The sequence below is a fragment of the Mesoplodon bidens genome, assembly GCF_964165515.1.
Source record: "Mesoplodon bidens genome assembly, chromosome: 14".
Lineage (NCBI taxonomy): Eukaryota > Metazoa > Chordata > Mammalia > Artiodactyla > Ziphiidae > Mesoplodon > Mesoplodon bidens.
The window spans coordinates 58,024,999-58,052,833 of record NC_138170.1 but is presented as its reverse complement, the minus strand read 5'-3'; the positions used below and the strand labels follow the sequence as shown (position 1 = coordinate 58,052,833).

At 33.9% G+C, this 27,835-nt stretch overlaps 1 protein-coding gene across 2 annotated transcripts in view; it reads right to left on the bottom strand.

Annotated features, from left to right (window-relative positions):
* SOS1 (SOS Ras/Rac guanine nucleotide exchange factor 1) overlaps positions 1 to 27,835 on the bottom strand; it is a 140,833-nt gene that overhangs the window by 15,662 nt on the left and 97,336 nt on the right. For both annotated transcript variants that reach the window (XM_081253505.1, XM_081253506.1), the window contains exons 9-17: positions 24,182 to 24,309; positions 22,745 to 23,400; positions 14,128 to 14,209; positions 13,245 to 13,367; positions 12,627 to 12,730; positions 11,258 to 11,480; positions 10,030 to 10,149; positions 5,286 to 5,448; positions 4,666 to 4,783 (exon numbers count right to left, since the gene is read on the bottom strand). In XM_081253505.1, the coding sequence (XP_081109631.1) occupies positions 4,666 to 4,783; positions 5,286 to 5,448; positions 10,030 to 10,149; positions 11,258 to 11,480; positions 12,627 to 12,730; positions 13,245 to 13,367; positions 14,128 to 14,209; positions 22,745 to 23,400; positions 24,182 to 24,309 (1,717 nt within the window). The remainder of the gene's footprint in view (positions 1 to 4,665; positions 4,784 to 5,285; positions 5,449 to 10,029; positions 10,150 to 11,257; positions 11,481 to 12,626; positions 12,731 to 13,244; positions 13,368 to 14,127; positions 14,210 to 22,744; positions 23,401 to 24,181; positions 24,310 to 27,835) is intronic.

Here is a 27,835-nt window from a genome sequence, read left to right as displayed (position 1 = left end):
ACCAATCAGGTGATATAATGGAGTAGCAGGGGCCAAACATGAGTCCAGTGAACAGGCCCTGTGGTTTCATTTCACCTCTGTGTAACAGGGGCCATAGGATATCATGAGTAGCATGACTATAAGTTCAGTGACTGTATTGAGTGACTATGATATTTCACTTTTCTCTAAGCACCTGACATAGCCCCTGATACTCAGTGGTACTTAAGAAATATTTGTTGACAGGTTGAATGAAATGAACATCAGACTGAGGTCCTTCCCAGGCTCCCCTGTATCAACTGGCACCATAGTTACCACACTTAAAAGTAAATGCATAGACTTCAATGTTTTATCAGAAAGAGAAAATAAATGAACTCAACAGTTTTATCAAGAATTTAGGGGGAAAAATCCTCAGAAAACGGAATAAATTAACAATGATAAAAAGTAATACATCATAAAAACTATAAAATCAGAGAGAATAACTGTTTCAACTTTTATTGTTTGGAAGAAAAACGCAGTAAAACAAACAAGTAAAAATAGAAACAGAAAAACATATTGCAAATAAGAGCAATTTTAAAAGTAGCATTTTTATAGACTGAATGCTAGTACTTTTAAAATACTGAAACGAGACAACTGTGTAGCAAACAAAACTGAAATAGAAAAAAAATTAAGGAAGAAATGAAAATGTTATTATAGAATTACATACTACAAAAGATTCTAGGCCCAGATGGTTTTTCTGTTGGAATATTTCAAAGTTTAAAGGCTAGATCATTTCATGATATTCTGGAATAGAATAAGATGGAAAGCTCTTAACTCATGTTACAAAGCAAATATAACCAGAATAACAAAAGCTGATAAATATAGGACAAGAAAACCACAAACCAATCTCATTTATAAAGATGGATGCAAAAATCCTGAATAAAATGATAATGAATAGAATTCATTTGTATATTTAAAAGATTAATCAACCATGAATATAAAAGGCTTAATGTCGGTTAACAGAAAGGTTCAGTATTAGCAAACCTATAATTTTAATTTGCTAAATAAGAAAAATCATTTTGCTCTCACTAAGACAGCAAACTATAAAGGTAAATGTATACTGCCAACAAAAACACAGAAGATAACTATGAAAAGAAATTGTCTTAACATAATAAATAGCATCGAATCAAGCAAATAGCAAAATTATACCTATCCAAAAAAAAAAAAAATTATACCTATCCCTGCTGAAACAGAGATGAAAACAGAACTTCTTTTTATTACTGTTTAACCTTTGTTTGGGAAGTTGTGACTAATGCTGTAAGGCCTAACACAGAAATAAAATCAAAAAATTTTGATCTTATAAAATCAAAAAACACTATTGTTATCGGTAGACATGATTAAATATCTAGAAAATCCCAGGAAATTAATAATTATTGGAATTAAGGGAAATTGACTATTAAAACATGAATACCATTCATGATCAAAAATACCTAGGGGACTTCCCTGGTGGCGCAGTGGCTGAGAGTCCGCCTGCCGATGCAGGGAACACGGGTTCGTGCCCCGGTCCGGGAAGATCCCACATGCCGTGGAGCAACTAAGCCCATGAGCCATGGCCGCTGAGCCTGCGCGTCCGGAGCCTGTACTCCACAACGGGAGAGGCCACAACAGTGAGAGGCCCGCGTACCGCAAAAAAAAAAAAAAAAAACCTAGGAAAAAGCTAATTATCATAAATGTTCTTTCCAAATTAACTGATAGATCATTCCAACTGTATTTTGGGGAATCACTCCCCCACCCCAGTTCATTTGGAAAAATAAAGAGACAAAATTGGCAAAGAAAATACTGAAGAAACGTTGACAAACCAATCTTACTATATATGAAAATATTATAAATATAAAGCAGGATTTCTTTCTTTCTTTCTTTTTTTTGTGGCCGAGCTATGTGGCTTGTGAGATCTTAGCTCCCCGACCAGGGATCGAACCCTGGCCCACGGCAGTGAGAGTGGCGAGTCCTAACCACTAGACCGCCAGGGAAGTCCCTAAAGCAGGACGTCTTACCCTTGGCACTACTGACCTCTTAAACTGGATATTTCTTTGTTGTGCAGGCTGTCCTGTGCACTGCAGGCTGTTAGCAATATTCCTGTCCCCTGCTGACTAGAGGCCTCTAGCACCCCCCAACTCGAACAACAAAAAAATGCCTCTAGACATTGCTGAATGTTCCTTGGGGGACAAAAATCGCCCTGGTTGAGAATCACTGATTATAAAGTGCCAATCATTAAGACTGGGGCACTAGCATAAGAAGTTAATGGAATGAACCTAGAGATTATCATACTAAGTGAAGTTAGACAGAGAAAGACAAATATATGATATCACTCACATGTGGAATCTAATTTAAAAAAAGAAATGAACTTATTTACAAAACAGAAACAGACTTACAGAAATCGCAAACAAACTTATGGTTACCAAAGGGGAAATGTTGGGGGGAGGGATAAATCAGGAGCTTGAGATGAACACACACACACTGCTATATATGACAGATAACCAAAAAGGACCTACTGTATAGCACAGGGAACTCTACTCAATATTCTGTGATAACCTATGTGAGAAAAGAATCTAAAAAAGAATGAATATATGTATAGGTATAACTGAATCACTTTGCTGTACACCTGAAACTAATATAACATTGTAAATCAACTGTACTCCAATAAAATTAAAATATAATAAAATAAAATAAAAAGAAGTTAATGGGAAACAATATATATATATATTTTTTTCCTTTTTGCGGTATGCGGGCCTCCCACTGTTGTGGCCTCTCCCGTTGCGGAGCACAGGCTCCGGATGCGCAGGCCCAGCGGCCATGGCTCACGGGCCCAGCCGCTCCGCGGCATATGGGATCCTCCCAGACCGGGGCACGAACCCGTATCCCCTGCATCGGCAGGCGGACTCTCAACCACTGCGCCACCAGGGAGGCCCGGAAACAATATTTTTAAAGAAGGAGGTACCATATGTAAATGGGGATGAAGACTTATTCAATAAACGTGGGTCAACAAATAAACAATCTGGTGGAGAAACAAATTTGAATATTTCATATGATATCTAAAAGAGACTTCAATTTGATTGAAGAGTTAAATATAATTTTAAAAGTCAAATCATAAAGCTAGGAGAAAATATGACTGAATGTTAAGTTACTAGACTGGAAGAACTTTCTACGGTCAGAAACAATAGAAATCATAATGGGAAAAATGGACAGATTATAGAATTTTAAAAATACTGTATTTCAAAGAATAACAACTAAAAGGCAGACTGGTAAAATATCTAGCTCAAGAAAATATTCTCAAATACATAAAAAAGGTATAAATATGAAGATATTCATTATAACATTATTTAGGAAAGCAAAAAAGCTGGAAACAACATATGCGTCAGGTCATAGGGTAACAGTTAAATAAACTGTCATACCAACTTTAAAGAATATCATGTAGCCATTAGAAATGGTAATTATAAAGACTAATAAAACACAATATATCTAGGATATGGTAAGTGAAAAAAGTAAACAATGTGTACCTGTCACACAATTACAACTATATACAATATGTATATGTACAAAACTGGTTGGTTATAAAGCCTGAACAAAAATGTCAATTGAAAAAATATCAGGACATAAGAATGTTACATGCAGTATAACTTAAAGCTATATGGAAAATATATAAATAGAGATGAGGAAAAGGCTAGAAAAAAATACACCACATACTAAAAAGACTAAACACCAGATATGTAATTGAGGGCATACTTTTTTTAAGTATTTAGAGGAAGAATCATGAGAGCATACATACCAGCAGAGAAAAGAAACCAGTGTGAAAGAGATACTGAAGATATAAAATAACAGGAAATAAGCTGGGACGAAGTGAGAGGGTGGCATGGACTTATATATACTACCAAATACTACCCAGATAGCTAGTGGGAAGCAGCCACATAGCACAGGGAGATAAGCTCGGTGCTCTGTGACCACCTAGAGGGGTGGGATAGGGAGGGTGGGAGGGAGACGCAAGAGGGAGGGGATATGGGGATATATGTGTATGTATAGCTGATTTCACTTTGTTATAAAGCAGAAACTAACACACCACTGTAAAGCAATTATACTCTAATAAAGACGTTAAATAAATAAAATACAGGAAATAAATGATGGAATAAGATAGAGGAACCTATAGAAAGGGAGAAGATTCAGATGGTAGGTTTCAGTCTTAAAAGAAAGAAAACGCACTACCTTACTCTGGTGCAGAAGGGAAGGAAAAAAGAATAGGTAAAATTTTGATGTGTAGAAGGTGTGGGCCCAAAGGCACATGCACTATGATTTTTAGCCATGTGAGACTGTTTATAAGCAGCATGATTATCAAGTATGGGTAAATATGGCCATGCCTCTTCTGTAGAGTGTTTGGTTTACTAAAAGTCAATAAAAAGATTTCTATGAATATTAAAACAGAAGTAAGCATTATACAATATTGAATGGCTGCACAATATGGAAATAAAAAGTGGAATGTACACATTGGGCTTCATCTTAAAAAAGTCCTCATAGAGAAAAATTCTAAGGGGATTCAGGTGCTAAATATTTGTTAAGTATTTTCTGCTGGAATATTAGACATGTGTTTACTCAGTCATTTAATGAAATAACTGTTGTTTTGTCCAGAAACATGATAAAAATTTAAGAAGAAATGCTCACCAAAGAAAGGCACACATGGTGGATTAATAGACCTGAGTTTTGCCAAATATTTCTTATAGTGATCTTCACTTAGTTCATGAGCTTCTTCTAAAATTTTCTTTTGGCGACTTGGTATTTGCTACAATAAAAAAAAATAATGTTTAGGGAATATAAGTTTACAAAAGGAATCACAGGTTTTGCCAAAAAATGCCAGGCTTAGAGTAAAGCCCGAACACAACAGTATCAGTTTGATGCTAAGAATGATAATACTGCTTCAAAGAGACTATCTTCATAGACCCTAGTACAAACTTAAAGAAAAAGTGTGTGTGTGAGAGAGAAATCTATTTTATCTTGCCATTCCTCAAACAAGTATGTGAGCATTTAGTTGTACATTATATTACAAATAAGGTGCTGAAATCTTTTTATTCTTCTAACTTAGGCTAGGACCTGTGAATGCATTTTAATGAGACTGCCTAATTTACAAAGAGCAACCAATTCAATACAAAATTTAGGTAATTCCATCATTTCAGCTGTTACTGAAAAGACAGATGAGGCATGTAAAAATTAAAGGTCATAATTGTTAACATCCTGATTCCTAGGAACAGGGAATGGAAAAAACACCTTTAGATAAGCAAACCTACCTCAAACGTGTGGTCTAGTCTGTATACAGGTGATGAGTTCATAGCACTGACAACCTCAAGGACACCATTGAAGTTGTTCAGCTCTTGAAAGACTTGCAGAATCTCAATTATTCGACTCACCACAGCTACTCTTTCTTCTAAGTTTTCAGTTTCTACAATACATCTGGGAATCAAAGACAAAAAGTGAATTAAAAAATTTGGAGTTTTCCCAACGAAGATATGAGTTAAAGAATTTAGCAAACAAAATGGAATGGAGGGCAGCTATAGTGTAACAGTAGAGAATACGTATTCAGAATGGCAGGTAAATAGTAGGTGAATGGAAGAGAAGGCAATGCCTTCAGTCAGGCATGCTGCTTGTCACTGTCTTCCAGACTGATACAGTCAACCGGTCAGTCATTCTTCCTATTATATTTGGTGCATTCTCTCTCAGTATTGGAGTTCTCTGATCAGTCTATCATCTTGTTGAATGTATGCTGGTCTTTAGGATGTGGGTGTGTTCTAGGGAAACTTATTCTCAAATTTAAGAATTCTCTGCCTCTTATTCTTCATCTAATTGTAAGATTTTAGTGATTAGTGCTTAATTTCTTTCTTTGACATACAGAAATAATTACCTACATTTCTAAGAACAGCTCTTTAGATAAGCACTATGTTAAAAAGTGAATGAAAGTATTTTACCACCATTCAGAATAAAAAATTTTTAATTACTTAGAAAGAATAAAAAAGTCAATGAAAACAAAAGCTCTTTACATTTAAATACCAAGAATCCTTGGAAAGTACATATATATCCAAGTAAATAGCTAAAAGGAAGCTATGCTCAAAAAAGAATTCCTCAGTGAGCATTTATTCTCTATTTCTAATATTTGAGAAAAATTTTTATTTACTAATCACTTATCAGTAAAGAAAATATTTTAAACTTGGTTTTCAATAATGTGATAGTAAACAACTCAATCTAAGAAAAAATAAAATACACATATGGAAAAAATAAATATAAATCAATATTAAACATTAACAAAAATGTAAAGTTGTGGATTACACTATTCCCTGGTGAGGCTGATCTAACAGTGAAAAACAAAACACTGCAAAACTATCAAAATAAATTTGCCTTATTATCAAATTAAACATAACATGTTTATGCATTAAAGCGTTAGATGTCTACAAATCATATACCAGCTAACTAGTTATCTAGACATTTTAAAAGGTAAGATACAAGTATAATATGTTTACATCTTTTTTAAATTCAGTTGATATTAACTAGGTATACACAATGAGATCACCTGTGGAGCTTTTTATAAAAACCAGGTAAGTCTGGGATGATTTATCCAGAAGTGACTTCAATTCTAATGCACATCTATGGCTAAAAACCACTGTGGCAAATGAACAAGAACCTCTTCCATGAAAAGGCAGAAACTGGAACCCTTGTACAATGTTAATGGTGAGAATGCAAAATGATGTAGCCACTATGGAAAACAGTATGGAGGCTCCTCAAAAAAAAATAAAAATAGAACTGTCATATGATCTGCAATCCCATTTCTAGGTATTTATCCAAAAGTACTGTAATCTCAAAGAGATATTAGCACTCCCATGTTCATTGCAGCACTATTCACAATAGCCAATGTGGAAACAACCTAAATGTCCATCTACAAATGAAAGGATAAAGAAAATGAGAAATATATGTACCATGGAATATTAGTCAAAAAAGAAGGAAATCTTGCAATATGTGACAACATGGATGAACACTGAGGACATTATGCTAAGTGAAATAAGCCAGTCATAGAAGGACAAATATTGCATGATTTACATACATGAGGTATCTAAAATAGTCAGACTCATAGAAGCAAAGAACAAAATGATGGTTGCCAGGGGCTGGGGGAGGGGGAAATGGGGAGTTGCTAATCAACATGTATAAATTTTCATGTTGATTAGCACTTATTTACACAAGATAAATAAATTCTAGAGATCTGCTGCACATTATGCCTATAGATAATAATACTGTATTTGTACACTGAAAAAAATCTTACCACAATTAAAAAAAGCAAAAAGAGAAAGGAAAAAGATCAGGAAATGGCCGCCTTCTCAGTAATATATTAAAAAATAGGACAGAAATGAAAATGGTCTGTATGTCTTACGAATTATGTTTCCTCTTTATAGACATAACTTTTAATTATTATGATGGAAAAGCGCTTTTGCAAGTGAAGTGTAGTTATTTGACTTGATAAAGAAGAAATCAGGAAGCAACAGTTAGCGGGCAAATTCCAAAGTTTTACTTTTTAGGGGCTAAGAAGTAATAACATAAATAGAAGGAAGTCCTAACTTTCAGATGACTTATTTCTCATTAGGAATTGCTTTCTGGTCTTTATCCACACGCTAGCTCACATTCCAGTCATTCCTTTATGTCACTGGTCTTGTGTTCTGATAATGCCAATATGATCTGTGGAAACTTCATATCACCCTTATAAAATATGGGTCAAGATCATACAAAATATGGCCAATACATAAAACTCTAATATCTGGCTCCAATTATAAAATTGTATTGAGATTATGGACTTTTGACATGACAGTGTAAGAAGTTCTGTTTACTCACTCCTCAGGGAAACTGGTGAAAATTATATATATAATTATATATATAAAGTTCTAGCAGTCTCTGGAAATGGCCCTAAGAGCAAATGGCAAATAAAGAAACATCTACTGGGACTTCTCTGGTGGTGCAGCGGTGAAGAATCTGCCTGCCAATGCAGGGGACACGGGTTCGATCCCTGGTCCGGGAAGATCCCACATGCCGCGGAGCAACTAAGCCTGTGCGCCACAGCTACTGAGCCTGTGCTCTAGAGCCTGTGAGCCACAACTACTGAGCCCACGTGCCACAACTAATGAAGCTTGCGTGCCTAGAGCCCATGTTCCGCAACAAGAGAAGCCACCGCAATGAAGAGTAGCCCCACATTCGCTGCAGCTAGAGAAAGTCTGCGTGCAGCAACGAAGACCCAATGCAGCCACAAATAAAGAAGTAAATAAATAAAAAAGAAGACAGAGAAACATCTATTCAGGAAAATGTACAACAATTCAGTAAGAGAGGCAAGAGTTTGTGGTGTCTGAACCAAGACTTCCTCTACCCTCATTCCTCAGAGAACCTTGTGGGGTTGGGTAGGGTGGGGGGGCAGTTAGCCCAGACAGCTAAGAACACAGGGCTCCCTACCCCTCTGACCTCTAAAATGTCAGGCTTCACCGGGGGAAAACACAGGCGACAGTAAACTGCCTGGAAGACAGACCTGATACGTCAGATTTAACAAAAAAAGATTTCAAAGTAGCCATTCTGAATTTGTTCACAGAACTAAAGGAAAGTATGATTTAAAAAGTAAAGGGAGGTATGATTACAATGTGCACCAATAGGGAGGATCCTAAAAGACACAGGAATTATACAGGAAACCAAATGGAAACTCTGGATCTGAAAAGCACAATAGTTAAAATAAAAATTTTAGGGCTTCCCTGGTGGCGCAGTGGTTGAGAGTCCGCCTGCCGATGCAGGGGACACGGGTTCGTGCCCCGGTCTGGGAGGATCCCACGTGCCGCGGAGCGGTTGGGCCCGTGAGCCATGGCCGTTGAGCCTGCGCGTCCGGAGCCTGTGCTCCGCAGCGGGAGAGGCCACAACAGTGAGAGGCCCACGTACAGAAAAAAAAAAAAAAAAAAAAAAAATTTTACTAGAGGGACTCAATAGTCAATTTGAACTGGCAGAAGAAAAAAATAGTTAAACTTGAAGACAGAGGTACTGTTTAAAAAATGAAGGCAAAATAAAGATCTTCCCATATAAACAAAAACTAAGAGAATTTGTTGCTAGCAGACCCACCATACAAGAAATTGTAACGCAAGTTCTTCAAGCTGAAAGCAAGTGACCCCAGATGGTAATGTGAATCCACACAAAGAGCACTGGTAAAGGTAATTATATGATTATAAAAAACACTATAAATGCCTATTTTTTTCCTTATTGCTTTTCTTAACTGATTTAAAAAGCAATTGTATAAAATAATGTGTATGTAATATATTGTTGGGCCTATAACATAGAGAAATGTAATGTATGTGAAATACATTGCCAATAACTACACAAAGAGTGGGTGAGAGCAAAGCTGTAACAGGCTAAGAAAATAATGGCAAATGGTAGTAAAGCAATAATTATAACAATGTATTGTTAGATCTACATCATTAATTATATGTCACATATATTACAATACTACAAAAGGGAGGGAGTGAATAGAGCCACAGAGGAGTAACATTTCTACATATCACTAGAATTCTGGCATAAATCTGAAGCTAATTCTGTTATGATGTATGTGGCAAACCTAAAAACAATCATTAATAAAGTAACTTAAAATGCTGCATTAGAGGGCTTCCCTGGTAGCGCAGTGGTTGAGAGTCTGCCTGCCAATGCAGGGGACACGAGTTCGTGCCCCGGTCTGGGAAGATCCCACGTGCCGCGGAGCGGTTAGGCCCGTGAGCCATGGCCCCTGAGCCTGTGCGTCCGGAGCCTGTGCTCCGCAACGGGAGAGGCCACAACAGTGAGAGGCCCGCGTACCGCAAAAAAAAAAAAAAAAAAAAAAAAAAAAAAACCAACCTGCATTAGAAAATTATTCACTCAGTGCAAAAAAAAGGAGGAAGAGAGGAACAACAACAACAAAACAAGACATGAGACAAATAGAACTGCAGTGAAATTTATAACATAACTGCTATGAAATGTAAGAAGATCAGTAATACTCACTTCTCAAACCACAGAGTGAGATTAGTGGTATGCCGGATCATTTTCAGAAGATTAGGAGAATTAATTTCTTTGTCTTCCTTTGTCCACACACTTCCAACTAATTCTGATGGCTGTACAGCGCTAAAATCATCAAGACATAATTCTATGTGATACTTTTCCCTCTAGTATACTGTATTATTAAGTAAATGAGATAAAAGGTTTATGAAAACAAGAACAAAAACATTATAATTTTGCATCTTTTTCTATAGATTTAAAAAAACTCTGTATGCATGTACCTGTGTACTTTTTTTTTTTTACTGCTTTACAGTAGCATTTTGCTTTGGGCAAGGTTGGGATTTCTTCATAGTATCTTTCCCAGCACTTATAAATATTATCTAACAAATTAGGGTGAGAAAGTAGTTTGGGATAATTCTTTTAAATAAATGATAATGTTATAATAATCAGTCCAATGAGGGTATAGTAATCGCTGCATTCATAAATCTTTTTTTTTTTCCCCTCCTAAAGGAGGGGGAAAAAACCCTCCTGGGAAGGGTACTGGGAAAGAAATAAAATACATTCTAACACTGATTTTGGGAACAGTGATGATTTTTGGTGGGAGATCTATAAATTTAGTTCCATTTTTCATTTAGTTTTTACAAAATTAAATAGTTTGAAATCTAAATAGTCCAACTTTAAAACTAGAAACATTTTTTTTGAGATAGTAATTATATCAATGTAGGAAAACTATAAAAGGCTAAATGGCAATGACTTAAGTTCTCAATGACAATGGCAGTAGCTAACTCACTGAGCCCTTACTCTGTGCTGGGCAATGTGCTACGTGCTGTAAATGTATGGACTATTTTAAACCTTGCACAACAGCTCCAGGAGTAGGTACCATCATTAGCCCCATTTTACTCTTGAGGAAACTAAACAGCAGAGGGATAAAAGTTACACCAGAAGGTTAAAGTTGCCCAAGGATACCAAGCCAACAATTGGTAAAGCCAGGATCTGAACTTAGCTTTACCAACTAAGGGTGACTGCAGAAAGAGAGAAGCTGTAAATCCAGATAAGAGCAAAGAGGATGAGGGAGTGAAAGAGGAGCCTTTCATACATCAGGCCTTATTACAAGACACTTCATATACTATCTCATTTATGTCTTATAACAATCCTACATGGCAGAAATCAGCATTTCATTTTAAAAGTTAACTCATTTGAAAGGATTTTTCAGCTTGAACATCAAATTACATACCGATATAGATCTGATTCAAGTAAAGTGAGTTGTCGAGCAATTTCTATTGGGTGTAAGGTGAGCAGGTCAAAAGTCTCTATGTGCCCAGGTCTGCTTATATGCCACTCAACTGTGGGAGGTGAACTCTGAAATGTAATATTATGACCTGGTCCATTGTCTCTTGCAATTTTTTTCCTTTGGATTATTTTAGTGATGGATTCAACCCACTTTTTCATTGCTTTACCTGAAATAACATTACATTAAAAAGAACGTTTAAACATTTTAGTCAATATTTTATTTTTAAAAAATAGTTTAAAATCGTATAAGTGATACCTGAATATATCTTTGCTATAAAAAGTTCAAATGATCAAAATTAAAAAATGAAGTTCCCTTTTACCATTTCCCTATTCCCTATCCCAATCTCAGTTTTCTTCAAGTGGATAACCACTGTTAATAGTTTGGTATATATTCTTTCACATCCTTTTTAAATAAGAGAAAGTAATTTATTTGTAGAAACTTTTCACCTCTATTGTTCTACTTCAGTTCAAAATATTATTTTATAATCCTCTCCAAAAAAGATATATCTTGCACAAATAAGATTTATAATGAAAGATCCTACAACATTAGCTGGTAATCTAACAAACTTTGCATTTTATAAACCAAACAGTGCAGAGGACTCCTTCATTTTGTGTGAGCTTTTCATGTGGCTTCATTCTGTACTATGCATGAAAGTACTATTATTTAATCCTTTATTTTTTGATTCTCATTTAAAGTGTATGATGGAAATAGAAACAAGTTTGTCTAGGACATCCTTAGACCTATACAATCAAAGTACCTTTAAAACTAGAAGGGGAACTGGAGATCATCAAGCCTAGCTCCTCATGTTACTGAAAAGGAAACTGAAGTATAAAGCATCAAAATGATTTTGCCAGAGTCAGTTATCTAATGAGTGGCAGTGTTTGGAAGAGAACTCTTGTTTCTCGGCTCTCAGTTCAGTCCGCTCTGCTGCCTCTCTGATATGTTATGCACTAGTCACCTAATTGTGTCCCAGTCAACCTCCATCGTGGTGTTGTAATGGCACAACAGTTCCTAATTGTCCTTTGGTACACATATTTTCAGATGTGTTAAGACAGCATAAATTGAGACTTTTTCTATCCAATTCCAAAATATCAGTAAGTTGATTTACTAAATGAAAATTCATTGGATCAACAGGATGATTATTAAACAATTTGTAGGTCAAAAATGGCAAAAAATTTTAACTTTTCCTGTTGGTTATGCTGGCATCATTACAAACACCTCTTAACTACACTGAGCAGTAGTGATGTCAGTTGATAGTCACCATATTGGTACTTTTATTACATATAAAACTAAGGCACTTAAAAAAAAATACCTCTTACTGTTCCAATAAATTCCTCCATTCGCTGCAAAAGATCTGCATCTCTTTCAAAATCGTAGAAGTGATGCTCTACCCAGTGCCGACATACATTTAATACTCTATGGCATTAACACAGAAGAAGAATCAAATTACATGGGAACTCGGACATAAACATTTATCACAAGGAGTGGTATAAATGAAAACAGAGTAACTCTTACCAAATTAAATACAGCTGACCCTTGAATAACAGGGTTTGAACTGCACGGCTCCACTTATACTTGGATTTTTTTTTTTTCCACTAAATCTATACCACAGTACTACACCCTAGGCAGGTGGTTCAATCTGTGGATGCAGAACCACAGATTCAGAGGGCTGACTGTGGATTTTCTACTGTGCCAAGGGTCAGTGTCCTTAACCCCCATGTTGTTCAAGGGTCAACTTTAATCTTATAAGTGGCTTACCACTTTCAAAATTCTACGTTAATTAAGACTTATACAGTAATTTCTGATAATTCCTCTTTACTTCACTCATTTTACATGTTACTTCCTCCTTGCTTGGGAAACATCCTTATTTAACTCTGAAACAAAAATTCAACAAAAGCTTATTTACTTCAGTTATTTATTTAATGCTTACCGCAGTTGTACAGGCTGTATATATTCTTTTCTAAACCTTTTTAGTTCTGCACTCAAGGGCTGATCTCCATTCTCTATAGCTATGCGATCAGCTTCTGTTGGCTCAGGCTCTGGAATTTCAAACCTAACATAAAACAGAACAAACTAATGAAAAGATCAATGATATCAAATTATGCAAACAGAAAACGACAAATCTTTTCACTAGTCAGCACAATCAAGAGAGCACTGTAAAAAATACTAAGGATATACACATCAGTGAAGACAAGTGAGGATTCTATAATGTAAAGACTAATGATTTAATTTTTTAAGAAGAAATTAATACTTGCCAATATAAATAAAACCAACTAGACATGTAATAAAGAATACATGCAAAGTCTAAAAATAAGTGTGATTATAAAGTTAAGGGAATGATATTCATTTTTGGCTTGTGTAATTACTCTAAATCAGCCAACATAAAACTTTTTAAGGGTAAGTTCTGAAAAGCTGACTGCTCTTTGGGTACATGAAACACTTTTCTTGATTATAGTACTTGTTCACTCTATTTTCCTCAACATGTGGTATATTTGAAAAATTGTTTAAAACATTTAAATTATTAAAATTTGAATTTCCAGAGCCTAAATTCTACATTTTAATAGTCTTTAACTTGATTAATTCTGTAAATTTGAAATTTCACATACTGAGTTTCCATGTAAAAAAGTCTGCCTATTTTTGTATTTAAATAATCAAAGCTAACATATTATTATAAAATAAATGGTCATCCAAGAGATTTTCTTCTTAAAGTATTCATGAACGACAACTTAAAGCTCATTCAATATATTTCCATATCTTAGCTCAATCTCATTTAAAAAAAGAACAAAGAATTTAAACATTTTAAATTGACAGACCTTTCTATTATAAGACTCAGTAGTTCTTGAGGTTTACAAAAGGATCTATATGTTGTAAGAAATGTCCGAACAAAATTGGGATCTATGAAGAAAAAGGAAAAATATCTTATTAAAATCTTTTATTCAGAATGATTAAAACTACTATTTACATTTTCAAAAGAGATTAAATAGTCAATTTTAAGTCTCGAAATGTTTTGACCACACAGAATACTTTGGACTTTGAAATCAACTGCTAACTTTAGTTTCTTCCTAAATTAGTGGCAAAATCATTGATACTAAAATTTTACATCAACTTATTTCTTGACCTCTGCACACTCTGACTAGCTGATAATAAACGCATTACTGGCCACAGGAATACAAAGGGAAGAAAGGCAGAGCATAAAAGCAAGCTTCCATGTGCTACATGGATCTCAGAACATCACCAGTTGGTTTATCTCCCTTGTACACAGAAAGGCCACAGCAATAACCCATTACTTTTCCTGCTCTTCAGACTAGTTTATCTGGATTAGTTATCTGGATTTCTTTAAATCATGTTAATAGAGCATACAACTGGAAATTGGATCTTATAATGTAGATTAAGTTAAATAGTTTCTAAATTGTTTTATGTGCTAAAAGTCTTAATTAAAACTGCTAAAAGATGCTTATAAATACCTTTAAGTTATTAAAACTATTAAATGTGTAAGAATATGTTGATTTGGCTCTCTTCACAACTTTTAATTACTTTCATTGCCAGCAGACGCAATGAGAGTTCAATCATAAGAGCGGGAGTCTTCAACCCCGTCCATGAGAGGATTTGCTTTTCATTCATACTTCATGAAGTAAAACAGGAAGCTGACTGAGTGTGATCACCTCTCCAGGCCTGCCTACTTGAGTCTCTCCTTGACAGTATTCTCCCAGAGTTGTGGAGAAAGGCTGCTGTCATCAGCACAAGAGACCTGGGCTATCATCTGCATAAAGGGAGTTGGAGGTGGCGGGAGACATCTTCCCATGATGGGGAATAAAAAAAAACACTCACCACTCACTGTAACTCAAATTTCATCAAGGTCCACATTTAGTTGTAAGAGTCTTTAAAAAGGAGGAGGGGAGAATTCATTAACTTGAGTTTTTTTATTGGGAGTATCCTTTTCCTGCTTCACATCACTAAGGAATGGTAAGCTCTAATTTAATGATAAATTTATTGAGAGTAGCAACTACCTTTATTTTTGTTAGGCTACACACTATGGATTCTTTATAAGAAATACAATGTCTGTTATTAGCATAGGATTTAGCAAGAATCAAATTCATTTGCATGGAAAATCTCTATTTAGTCTGATTCTGTCTAAGAATCACCCTAAATTGAGCATTAAAATAAAATAACTATATTAACTTCCCCCCCTGGCCAAAGTCAAATTCATGGATTTATCATAAAATAGAAATCTATTTCCAATCTATTGGTATATGTGGTCATCAAGATAATGAATTGATTTAAATATCAGACAACCTTCAATTTAAGATTATAATAATTTTTTAAGTTAAAGAAAAATTTACATAATAAAAATATATTGGTTTTAAATGGCCCTCTTCTCCTTTAGCTTCATACCTTCTGAGGCTAGAGTGGGTTACTGATAAAAGTGATTTAAATAGATACAATCCTTTAGTAATTTCCTCTTTGTTGGTATTTTATTGTTTGTCTTCAGTTACAGAGTTCCTCAAACGTTAAAGACTAATGTCTCAACCAGAAGAAAAGATTTTAAAACAGAAGGCTGTACAAGATTTTAAAACAGAGATTTATATCGGTTTCATCACAATCCTCCCTTTCAAGAATCTTCTTCCTGTTCTGCAAATCTATATGTAAAGGTGAGGCTACTCAAAACATCATGTACTTAGGAAGCAAAAGCAGTGGCCACTGTAGAGATGCTGAGCTGTCACTGTTGGAGAGGCCAGACCCTTAGTACAGAATGCTCCAAATATATCCCTGAGCTGTGTTCCAAAATTAAGGGTAACCTCTCCCTTTTTTAAAAGAAAAGTTTATTTTAGTCTAAAAGTCTAAAATCAATATCCAGATCCATTTCTTCTCAAATGCCACCTAAGTCAGGCTAAAAAGTTGTGGGATATCAAAGATACTTTTAAGTTGAAAAACAATAAAAGCAAGTTCTAAGTGAATTAAAGTATGTTTTAAGAAAACTGGCTATTTTTAAAGGCAAACTATTTTAAAACAGCCTTTTCATCTTTTACCAAAACTTCTGGCCATTTCAGTGCTTTATTAACTGATGACAATGCTGGGAAAGTCATGATGTGCCTCAGTGCCACATCAGTCAAAAGGGATCACATCAATTCCTGATGTCTGTTACGTAATGAATTCAAAGAGCATTCACATAATTCATTCCATATGATTTCTGTGAAGTGAGCAGGGCGGCTGCTGTTTTCCCTTCTACATATGACAGAAGTAACTAAGAGTTATCTAAAGTCACACAATAGAGTGAAAGAGATGGAACCAGAATCTAGATTGTGTGATTTCTGATTTACTGCTTTTTTCTGCCATATCACCTGACCTCCCTGGATTAAAGGATCTGTTAAGGTTTCCAAAGCTGTGAGAGCTAAATATAAAGAATGAATCCATGAGTTACATAATCACTGTAGAAATTTACATAAATGATTCAGAATGAAGCTGTAAACTGCTAGTCTTGGTTAAAGGCACTAAAGTCATTGAGAAATTAGCAGTCTAATTGTGATTCTGTAATTCTTGTTAAGCCTTCTTCCAGATTTTAGGAAGTAGCAGCTGTACCTTCCTGTACACTATTCAGAAGAGGAGTTTCTGAAGCTGGCGGTGAAATAAACACTCCCACAATCATCACTGTTGTATTAACTTCTAAAGTGACTCAAGTTTAAGTTGTTTTTAGCTTCATTAGAAATTAGAGCAGTCTTGCCAACAGAAAAAACCAGCAGAAGCTAAAAATAAACCAAGAAAAATTGGCAAGAGTTTAAGTACTTTCAAAAAACATCTTAAAGGCTGCATATATTCCCAGGCTTGTATTAATTTAGGCTCTATTGCTAGTTTCTAAAGCAGTGGGAAATTGCTAATGAATGAAAAACTTATATTAAGAGAGGACATAACATCTATATTTGAAATTTTGCACAAAATTCCATATTCCAGAAGCTATTTTTATTTCTATTGATTTCCCCATTTCAGTGATAGTGACACATATAATGTCACACTAACCACTGGAAACATTTATCTTATTGATGATACAAAGGACTAAGATAATTAGATATTTTAAAAGTACCCATCAATAAGGAGAGGTTATATAATTTTGTAGGAAAACAAAGTACCTACTTACATTTATCAGACAATGATAATAGCTAAGTTTTACACTGCCTCTGTTATCCACCTGTATTATAAAGTGATGTTTTAGAGACAGATGGAAGGCAAATGCGTTAAAAATATAAAAGCCAGGCTGATTTGGTTTTAAAACATAAGCACAAATATTTGTGGAGAAAATGCAAATCAACTATTTCGATATTCTCCTCTTTCTGTTTATCGCTAGTGGATGTATTCCACAAAACCTCTTTCTCAAACACAACCCCTAATGGATTTCAATATGAGCAATGGCAAAAACATCCTCTGTGGTTTTTCTTCTTCACCATTTTAGGTAACACTCTTTTCTACTCTCAAAGCCCTGGACTCAGATGTCCACCATGTTCACTAGCTGCTCTGCCTCCGTCTACCCAACCTCTCTGTGTGTACAAGTACCTGCCAACTCTACCATCAAGTCCCCGGTCTCGGCCCAGGCTATTTCAAATATGAGCCGTGTTTTCTCTTTTCTGCTGGCCTTCTAGCTGCCTGTCTCCCTCATTCTAAAGCTATTTTCTTTGATAATATTTTATTGTACAATTCTTCAAAATCTTAGGAAATTAGAGTATATTTACATTAATGTTCAGAATACAGCATACTAGATTTGAGGTGGTAAATTTAATCCTTTTTTAACACAGTTTTATTGGCAAGGTCAATAAATTTATGAAATATTTGTTACATAGAGTTATTTATGTAAATACCCCTCCCCCAACCACCATAGTGAAACACCGTTAATCAGGATGTCTGTTCATGTGATAATTCTCCCTTTAATACAGCCATTTAAAACGCTACAAGAAACAATAAGCTCCTCAACAAGGATTTATAAACAATCACTCTTGAATTCCTTAAAAAAGGAAACAGACGCTATGCTGACGCACAAACACTTAAAAAAAAAATCAGAGAGTTTAAAAATAGAACAGCACTGCCCTATAGATCAAAAATTGTTCAAAAGATTTTTTTAAAAGTTAAAGCACCCGAACTGAGCTTATACAGGACACAAACTCCAAAGAAATCTAATGCAGTTTTTTGCAAATTTTCTACATGAGGGCATAAAATAGCAGTAAATACTTTAAAGAAAAATATCAACTGGCTTAAATTTTTTCAATACCATTTTCTTTAAAAGAGAAATTCACCATGCATGGGAAACACCTTTTGCCCACAATTCAGTATGAAAAACTTTTATTTCCATATGTCAGTTCTGAAAGACCCCTACCGCAAAGTCATCTCATTTCTCTAAGAGAGACTATCAAAACCAGACATACCATATTTCTTCACCCATGTTGTTTTAAAGTCTCAATAATTAATTTGCACTAAATTATTTCCTATAACTCTGTAACAGAAGTGAAATTCCTACTTTCATCTTCTGCTTTTTATGTATATTGCTTTGTGCTTTCTTACTGTAGGTAAAAGTCTCTTCACATCCTTACCAGATGCAGAATGATCCACCTAACTATACAATTTCCCCCCACACCATTTCAGATGAATTCTGAAGTTCTGATGTAGTTAACTAATTATTTTATGTCCAGAAACACTGGACCTGAGGCACTATAAATTAGATCCCACATAAAATCCTGTCGCAATTCTTTTGAGCAACAGTTAAGCACCTTCTAATTCATCTAAATTTACAGAGCAAACACCACCAATAGACTGACTGGATTTTGTTAAAAACTAAAATTATAATGACCAACATCTAAATATAAACTAAAATCTATGCATTAAAATAGAAGTTATCTATAGTCAGAATTTATTACCTATTTCAATAAGAAAGATAACAGTACTCTGACTATATCTTCATAGTAGACCTGTGTTTGCCCGTAAGTGAAGAAGCTGTTTATATTACTGACAATTCAAACCAAGAAAGTAATTCTCTTTATTTTTACTATTCAATATACATAATAAAAATTATATTCTAAAAATGAAAAAATTCATGAGTCAGCGTAACATGGTAGAAAGTACACTCTATTTCAAGAGTCAAGAAACCTAATTTCTAGTCGTCTTTCTGCAACTAACTGATACGATTTCTGGCAAATCACAAACTTCAGGGGCCTTGGGTTTTTTGGTCTATAAAGTGAAGGGCTGATCATCTAAGATCTATAGCTCTGTTTCATAAATTACTGTTAAAACACTTGAGTGATCAAGCTGGTTGAAGCCACAATGAAGTCTGAATTAAGTAAGGTTAAACAAGTTTTCTGTTTTTTATGATAATGTCTGAAAGTAGTGCTTATTAGTTATTGGATTTTTCTCATTTATTACAGCCAATGTCTTTTATTATAATTCTATACAATGTAATAAAAATATGCAAGTTAAATTTTAGTTTTTGTTTCAGTAAGCCACAACTTGCACTGTATGTTCTCTGATAAAATACGTATCAACCAACTGAACCAAAATTAAATAGAGCAGACCAACAGTTCTTTAAACAAATAGCTGATCTATTATCATTGTAGTGAGGACTAAGAGTCCATCTGAGCTGGAAAAGACCTTAAAAAATAGCTGCTTTCACATTTTACAAGTTCATACATGGTCTATTAAAAACACATTCTATATTGCCAGTAATATATTCAGTCACAGACCTTACAGAAGTCAAATAAGCTAATAATTAATACTTATTAATTATTAGCCATACCGTGTGTATGGTAAATCACAATTCATGAAAGCTGCTTACGGGTTTTAGTTACACTAGTAATATATTTATGACATAAATTAAAATATTCAATTAAGCTTCAAAATAAGATAGGAAAGAAAAATGTCAAAAAACTTAGCTACAACACTTCTGAACCCAACAGTGGCTTTTTATTCCTCAAGAAACTAATGAAAGGAATTTTTAGAAAAATTTTAACATTTTAAAAATAAAAAATCTTGTCAATTTAAATTTGAATACACCTAACTTTGCAAAGTTCTATAAATTGTTTTATATTAACTAGAAATAAAACCATTTAAGTTATTCTATTCAAAAGCTAAAAATTAATGTAAATGAGAGCAACTATCAAAAGTAACTAATAAAACACCACAGCAAAAGTACTGTGTCTACAGACATGGCTAGCATTGTGTACGTTAAGGAGAAAAGACTGCCAAGACTTAAGAAAAACTATCAAACTATGCTTGTTCTAGTTTTGCTTGTTTTGAAGTGTCCTCATCCAAAAAATAAATAAAAGGCACAGTCCCCTGAAAAAAAAACATTTAATTGTAGTTCTATAACTGCTTATTAATAATCATAAGTCAGTTTTGTGAAATAAAGCAAGCAGTAAAGAAAATTTTTATCATTAACAATAAGAGTTTTAAAGAAACAATTATATTAAAAATTTTGAAATTTGAAAATATTTTCCAAATCAAATACCACTGACTTGTGATAGTAAACACTAGTAAGTCTTCTTTAGCACCTGCCACTTGTATTGCCTACAGAAAGGAAAAAAAAAAAACAAACTTCTGCCTCACATAGATAAGAATCTAAGGATTAATTCTACTCTAAATAGTCTAAGAACCCAAAACAAAGGTACTTAAAATAAAACGATGAATAGTTTAGAATGTTTATGATAAAAAGCTCTGTGAATCTTCCAAGACACAAAAATCAGAATAATGTGGCTAGAAGAGTAACCTGAACCTTTATAACCTTAAAAATTCCTTCAGAAGTAGCAAAGAAATAACTTTTGCAACTACAAATTTCAGGTAATGAATAAAAACATTTTTTAAGCTGTATTCTAGATCTTAAAGAAGCTGATGGTCATCAACTAAATAGATAAGTCATATTAATTACTGAAAATTGTACCTCTCAAAATGTTTCATATGTAAAAAAAGATGACAGAATAATCTATTTTTCATGTAGAATCCTCGGCAGCTTATTTAAATTTTCTGTACTTTGATTTATTTTTAATTTTTGGGTCAGCAAAATGAATACACTGACTACAGAAGTTTCTAGGTGAAAAATCAATAGTAAAATTGGAATCCCAGAATCTTCTTTCATTATATTCAACATGTTTCAGTTACTGCCTGCTACTACCAAATGGTATACGTTTAAAGAGCCCAAACTGCTTTTAAAATTAGCCTATGGAAAACACTATTATTTCACTATGGAAAAGACTAGCAAAAGAACTACCAAATTCAACTAGTGCCAGAATAGTTTCCAGAGAAAACTGAGAACCCATTTGAAGGACTTTAAAAACTGGAGAAATTTCCCCAGAAACACACATATCCTAGAGATAGAAATATATTTAAGCAAAAAGTTGGGGGATGGAAGTTAACTTACACATTCAACTATTTAAGAATGGCACTTATAAGAGTTGTGTTTGATTTTATATGTCTTTGTAATAAAAGCATTCTTTGAAAATAAGTTTATATTTATAGAGTTTTCACATATAATATTTCATTTATTCTTTCCAACAATATTCTAAGACAGCTGTTATGATGTTGATTTTTGAGATGAAAACGAAGGTTCTAAAACCTTAAGGAACTGTGATAGAGTGAAGGTGTGAATCTAAATTCAGTGAGTGCTCTTTCCACAGTATTTTACAATCGTCAAACTTCCTACTATGTAGGGAAGTTGAAGAACACTGGATTATCATGTTACTTTATTAGAAGAAATAAAATTACTTTAAAAAATCGATCATTATATTTGTTCCTTACTCTCAAACACTATATTTGATGCAGCCTATTTAAAGACAAACATGTCTCAACCCCCTAGGAATCCTCCAAACTCCTACGTTTGTCTCTAAAAATTGCCCTGCTAAGGTGAAACTTTCTCTAAATAACATCAGTTGTAAAAAGCAAAAAACACTGAAAACTTAAATGACTCCCAGGATTGCTAAATTTAATAAATTTTAGGAATGGAAATTAAGAAAAAGCAATGCTGTATATATAATGTACTACCGGCACAATTTTGGTAATGGATATCAATTAGAATTTTTACTGATTTTATAATCTCAGTAATGAAAAAGAAAGAAAAGAAAGAGGTAAAGGACTAAAAAGATTTTTAGACCCTAGTGATGATTGATTTATCACTACTTTTAGTCTTGTTTCTGCCACTGTCTAACTGGGTAAATTTAGCCCAGTAACTTTATTTATAATTCTGGTTGCAAAGTTAAAAGTAACATATGTAAATGTGGTAGAAAGATTATAAAATTCCAAAGAAATATAAAGTGACGGTATTTTTAGTCAAAGGAAAATGAACTCTGATAATGTGGAGGTCTTTTGCTGTCAGTTTGCTTTCTATTTTAGGCATAATGACCTGTGCAGCAAAGAAAAATCAGCTTGAAGCAGGAGGATAAAAGTGACAGGCAAGTTCATACTCCTTACCTGCGTACATATGGTATGTGAGCCTCTCTATAAGTTTAATAACAGTTCCTGCTTTGATAATTGGAATTCCAGCTTTGGGCTGCACGTTTTCTTCAAATATGATATTTTCTTCAGAGTCAGGCTCTGCAAATCTATAAACATCAGCACTAGGGAGCCTCATCTGCTCCTCCTTTTCTTCCTGTAGCATTGTCACATCAAGCATCCTTTCCAGTGTACTCCGGTACTGTAAAGATATCAATGCTGCCATCCAGTTGTTTTTCTCTTCAGCTGACTTGGCAGAAAATATAACGCTATTTTCATCTTTTAAAATTATTTCAAAAGCATGCTTGTACTCATTGGTGTCATCTTTGTCATTAATTTGTACCTTTCTCATAAAAAACTTTTCTTTAAGACGATATTCTGCATTGCTAGCACCAGGAAGTCTTGGCTGCCCATGATTTGATTTACAGCAAATCATTAAGCCATCAAAGAGAAATATGTGTCTCTCATGTTTGGCTCCTACACGTGTAAGAGTTCCTTCCATTATAAACTCATTGCAACATTGTCCAATGTCTTTTCCCTCCCAACCATCAATATTCTTCTGAATCTCGTTCATTTTCTTGATTGCTAGTTGTTTCCCCTTCATTTGCTGACTATAAAACCGACATGCAGATTCACTAGGATAAAGGAAAAAACATGGTTAGTACAAAGATGACAGGGAATCTACAATTCATGTAAATAAATGACAGTGCAAAAGTGTATTTTAAAAAGTTGCACTGAGAAGGTTTTCACTATTTCTCCAAATATATTAGTGTTACAAAATTGCAGTTTTGGAAACTAAAGCAACACAGTGGAGGCATTTTTTTAGTGCTCTAAAAAGAACTGACAATTGACAAAATTCTACCCTATAAATTTAGCTACAGAATGATTATTTCTACCATGGCTATGAAATATTTAGAATGACAAGTATTAAAAAGTAGCCCAATATAGTGAAAAAAAAGAAAGATTAAAAAATTTATCTAGAAATGCTTAAGTAGACAATACCTAAAGCTAAAAACCATGTATATATTATAATTAGGAAACTGGAAGCATATTATCTGAATTAATGCCTTGAGTTACATAATCCCTAAAATAAAAGACACTACTAATTTTACTTTGACAGAACAATGACGTTGACATAAATCTACCCAATACATTTTGCTCTATCTCTCCTTTAGCTTACCAGTTGACTCTCAGGAGGTCTTGTCTGGGAGTATGCAAGGAAAATGCACAAATATGAAAGGTTTTTCAAACAATAACAAATTCTCTTGGCTTTGATGTCACTTCCTCTGAAAGACCAAGCTTGTCACTAAAAGTATTTTCTTCATTGTTTACTTGAGGAGGGAACTGGGATCCCTGAATTTATACCACAATATTCAGGGTGAAAAGGAGGATTATAAAAAAAGTGAAAATATTCACCTCAGTCTTCGTTTTGCAAGACTTTTAGAACATATTTTTTCCATACCACTCTGAACATTCAGCAAAGCTGTTATTGCTTGTTTCAAACATTCCTTGTCTTCTTGATCTTCACTCTTTTCTTCTAACTGCTGCAAAGTAAAAAGTGACAAATCTGAATTAGCAGAACAGTTCTGGCCAAAAAAAATAATAATCCCATTTTATTTAAGGATAAAGATAACATTGATTAACTCTTTCTACCACAATAAAAATTTTAAACCTGTCATAAGATATATTTAATTTATTTATTTGGCTGTGCCAGGCATGCAGGCGGGATCTTAGTCCCCCGACCAGGGATCAAACCCGGGCCCCCTGCATTGGGAGTGTGGAGACTTAACCACTGGACCGCCAGGGAAGTCCCTATTATTCTTTTTAGAAGTCTTTTTCTTCCTTTATATTACTATCCATATCAACATGCAACCAAGTTTTCTACATTAAAAAAAACAAAAAATGTAGAAACAGTATTAACAGATGTCACACCTTCTGACAGGCAGTAATGTGCAGCTTCTCAGATAAATATTACTGAAAGGAAATGAGGGACATAAATTATCTTTTTACTATCATAGGTCTTGGCACCACAGTAGACACACAGATGAGATTTTCTTTGAAGTGTGTAATTTGGTCTTAGATTTCTGATTCCCACATTATGGTTGTAAGCAATGGAATGCCGAGGAAGATAAATATACAGAGAAGGATGCAATATAGTGGAGAGGAAGTTGAAGACACAAAACCTAAGATCAAAATTTGACTCTACTTTCTGTGTGACCTTGGGGCAAATTACTTGACTTGAGCCTCGCTTTTCCTATCTGTCAAATGAGGCTTATAAAACGCCTGCTTTGCCTATTTTATGGGATTGTTATTAAAAATGAAAGCACTTTTTGCCTATTTTGTGGGGTTGTTATTAAAAATGAAAGCACTTTGTAAATGGTAACATACAATATAGGTGTAAGTTGCTTTCCTTTGTAGTTCTACTACAGAATTAACATTGGTATCATGAAGAACTTTGTCAGTATTCACATGTTAAGATTTTGAGTAAAACTAGGAATATACATGTTAGTGAAACTCAAGCACATTTTCAATTAGTGCCTAAAGATACCACATGTGCCAGACAGAAAGTCTGTACTTAACAAGAATTGAGTCATCAATAACTACTAATCATCAATGCAACTAGGTGGCGGTAATTCAAGCAAGCAATTCACTGAGGTATGAGTGACAGTAAGTGACAATAATTCAGTAACCTTATAAATCTCTTTGTGGCCACCAAAAAGGAAAAGTTAAGAAATAACGTTTATTAATAGAGCTTTCGTGCAACATTTAAGAACACTTACTCTTGGTCATAAAGGAAAAAGACTTGAGAAATAAAACCATAAAAAATAGTAAGTTACAAAGGTTTACTTTTCAAAGAGCTTCATTATCCATTAGTACTTTAAGAACGTTGTTCTTGGAGAGGTATCTCTTAAAGATTAACAATAAATTCCTTTTTTGTTTCAACTGATACAGGTTATACACACACACACACACACACAACACACACACACACACACATGTGTACTGATGACCTATGAAAAGTAAACATATTCTTACTCAATGCTCCAGACAATTTTTATAAAAATAATTTGCTTAAAATATCTGAATGCTCAAATATTCCAGAAGTAATAAATATACTGTAATATCTATTTAACAATCAGGTTTTATTATTCAGATTTCTTATATCCATTATTTAAAACTCACTGAGGCATAATCTGTACTCTTTAGAAAAATATACAGTCTCATTTGTGTTAAGTAAAACAAAAATCTATTCACATAATTTCCAACAAAAAAGGGCTGGGGGAGGGAGACAGTTGCTAAAGGATAAGAGACTTAAAAATAGCTACCTTACAAAAAATATGCAAATATCTTTTACTCATAGTATTTCTCTTCACCATGGCCAGCTAGATTAAAGAAAGCCAATGGCCAAGTATTCATAAAGAAAGATACTAGGTTTTTAGTTAATGGATATTAATGGTAGGCTGAAGGCTGGACTCTCGGTAATCTCTAAAAGTATCTTCCATCTCTATGATTCTAAACTATTTACCTCTCATATGGCAGAATTTTTGGAGACAAATAAAATATTACCATAAACTTTATCAAGTTTAGGCTTCAAAGGCAGCAGACAATCTAACAATGAAAGCAATATTCAGTAAGAAAGGGCAAAATTCTAGATGGTTTAATAAAAGTACCACTAAAGAGTAAACTACTTCACTGAGTTGTTTCAGAATTTAATCACTCAATATTTAAGTCAATATGGTACAAAGCAAAAAAAAAAAAAGAGTTGACACAACAGAATATTATTGAGTCCTTTACATTCTATCCTTTGATATTTAATATTATTAATTCAGGCAAACATAGCTAGTCATACAAAACACACAATTCTAACACATAAAAAGAACTCTGAAAGTAACAAATCCATTTAGACATGCATTTGATTTTCTATTCTAAAGATGTTTCAAGTTTCTGGGTCATTTATCTATCATTAACTATAGCATTTCACATACAGAATATACTGGTATCTCAAAAATATTTTTAATATATTTTAAAAGCACAAACCCAAAGTCTATTTTAAAAACCATAAAACTTTACTGATGAAATAATTTTTAAATGTAATATTTACCTTCACAGCATTAGTCAAGCATCTAAAACAAATTTCAATGTAATAAATGACCTTCCTTATAAGCATTCTTTGCTTCTTTTACTTAACATAGCTGATTTAAACAGGGCATTGGTGCAGAATAATTCAAGCTAACCACCATCAAAGGGGTGGCTTATTGTTGCTACAGAAACAAAGCAATGGCAATTAGTATGTAAATGAGACTCCACAAAGCAGCATCCTCTTGTTACCAAAGTGATATTCAATACCATGCTTTTCATGGGTGCCTATTTAATAACATTATGTAACAGCAACAATTTAATTTTACAAATGCTGTTTACTAAATAGTCAAAAAAATTATCAAGTCCTGATATTACATTGCCGTATATGAGAATGTATTAAAACTTACCCAAAGCATCATATTCTAAAGCACAATGGTAAATCATACGATCTATAGAGATGATAAAATTTACATTTTCAAAAGAAAGGAGCCACTTTTACCAGTAATTTTTTGGTTTTTTTTTTGGGGGGGAGGGTCCTTTTGAAATAAGTAGAAGGGGCAGTAGTCAATATGGTATATTGCATGCCCAAAGGAAACCCTGAGAGATAAATAGTATTAAATTTAAGAAGCTTTAAACTGGAAAAAGATAGGAGACAAATAAAACTCAAGACTGGTTTACACATAAAAAAATAAAGTGTTGTACCTGATGCAATTTATATGAGTTCAACTAATTCACAAACATATAATGGCTCCTCTCTTTAAAAACAAACTTGAATCCATATGTTTTTATTTCTAGAAATTAGTTTTCTCCAACAAGAAATACTATAGAATAAAGAAACTGCTATTTTACTTGATGATGGAGGCAGGCAGGACCAGAACCCAGGATTCCCAACTCTCAGTCCTTTTCAATATACTACCCAAAGAACTGAAATGACTTGAAATACTTGTTTAGAAAATATTCACCGAATAAAACCTATTCCATTCAAATAGG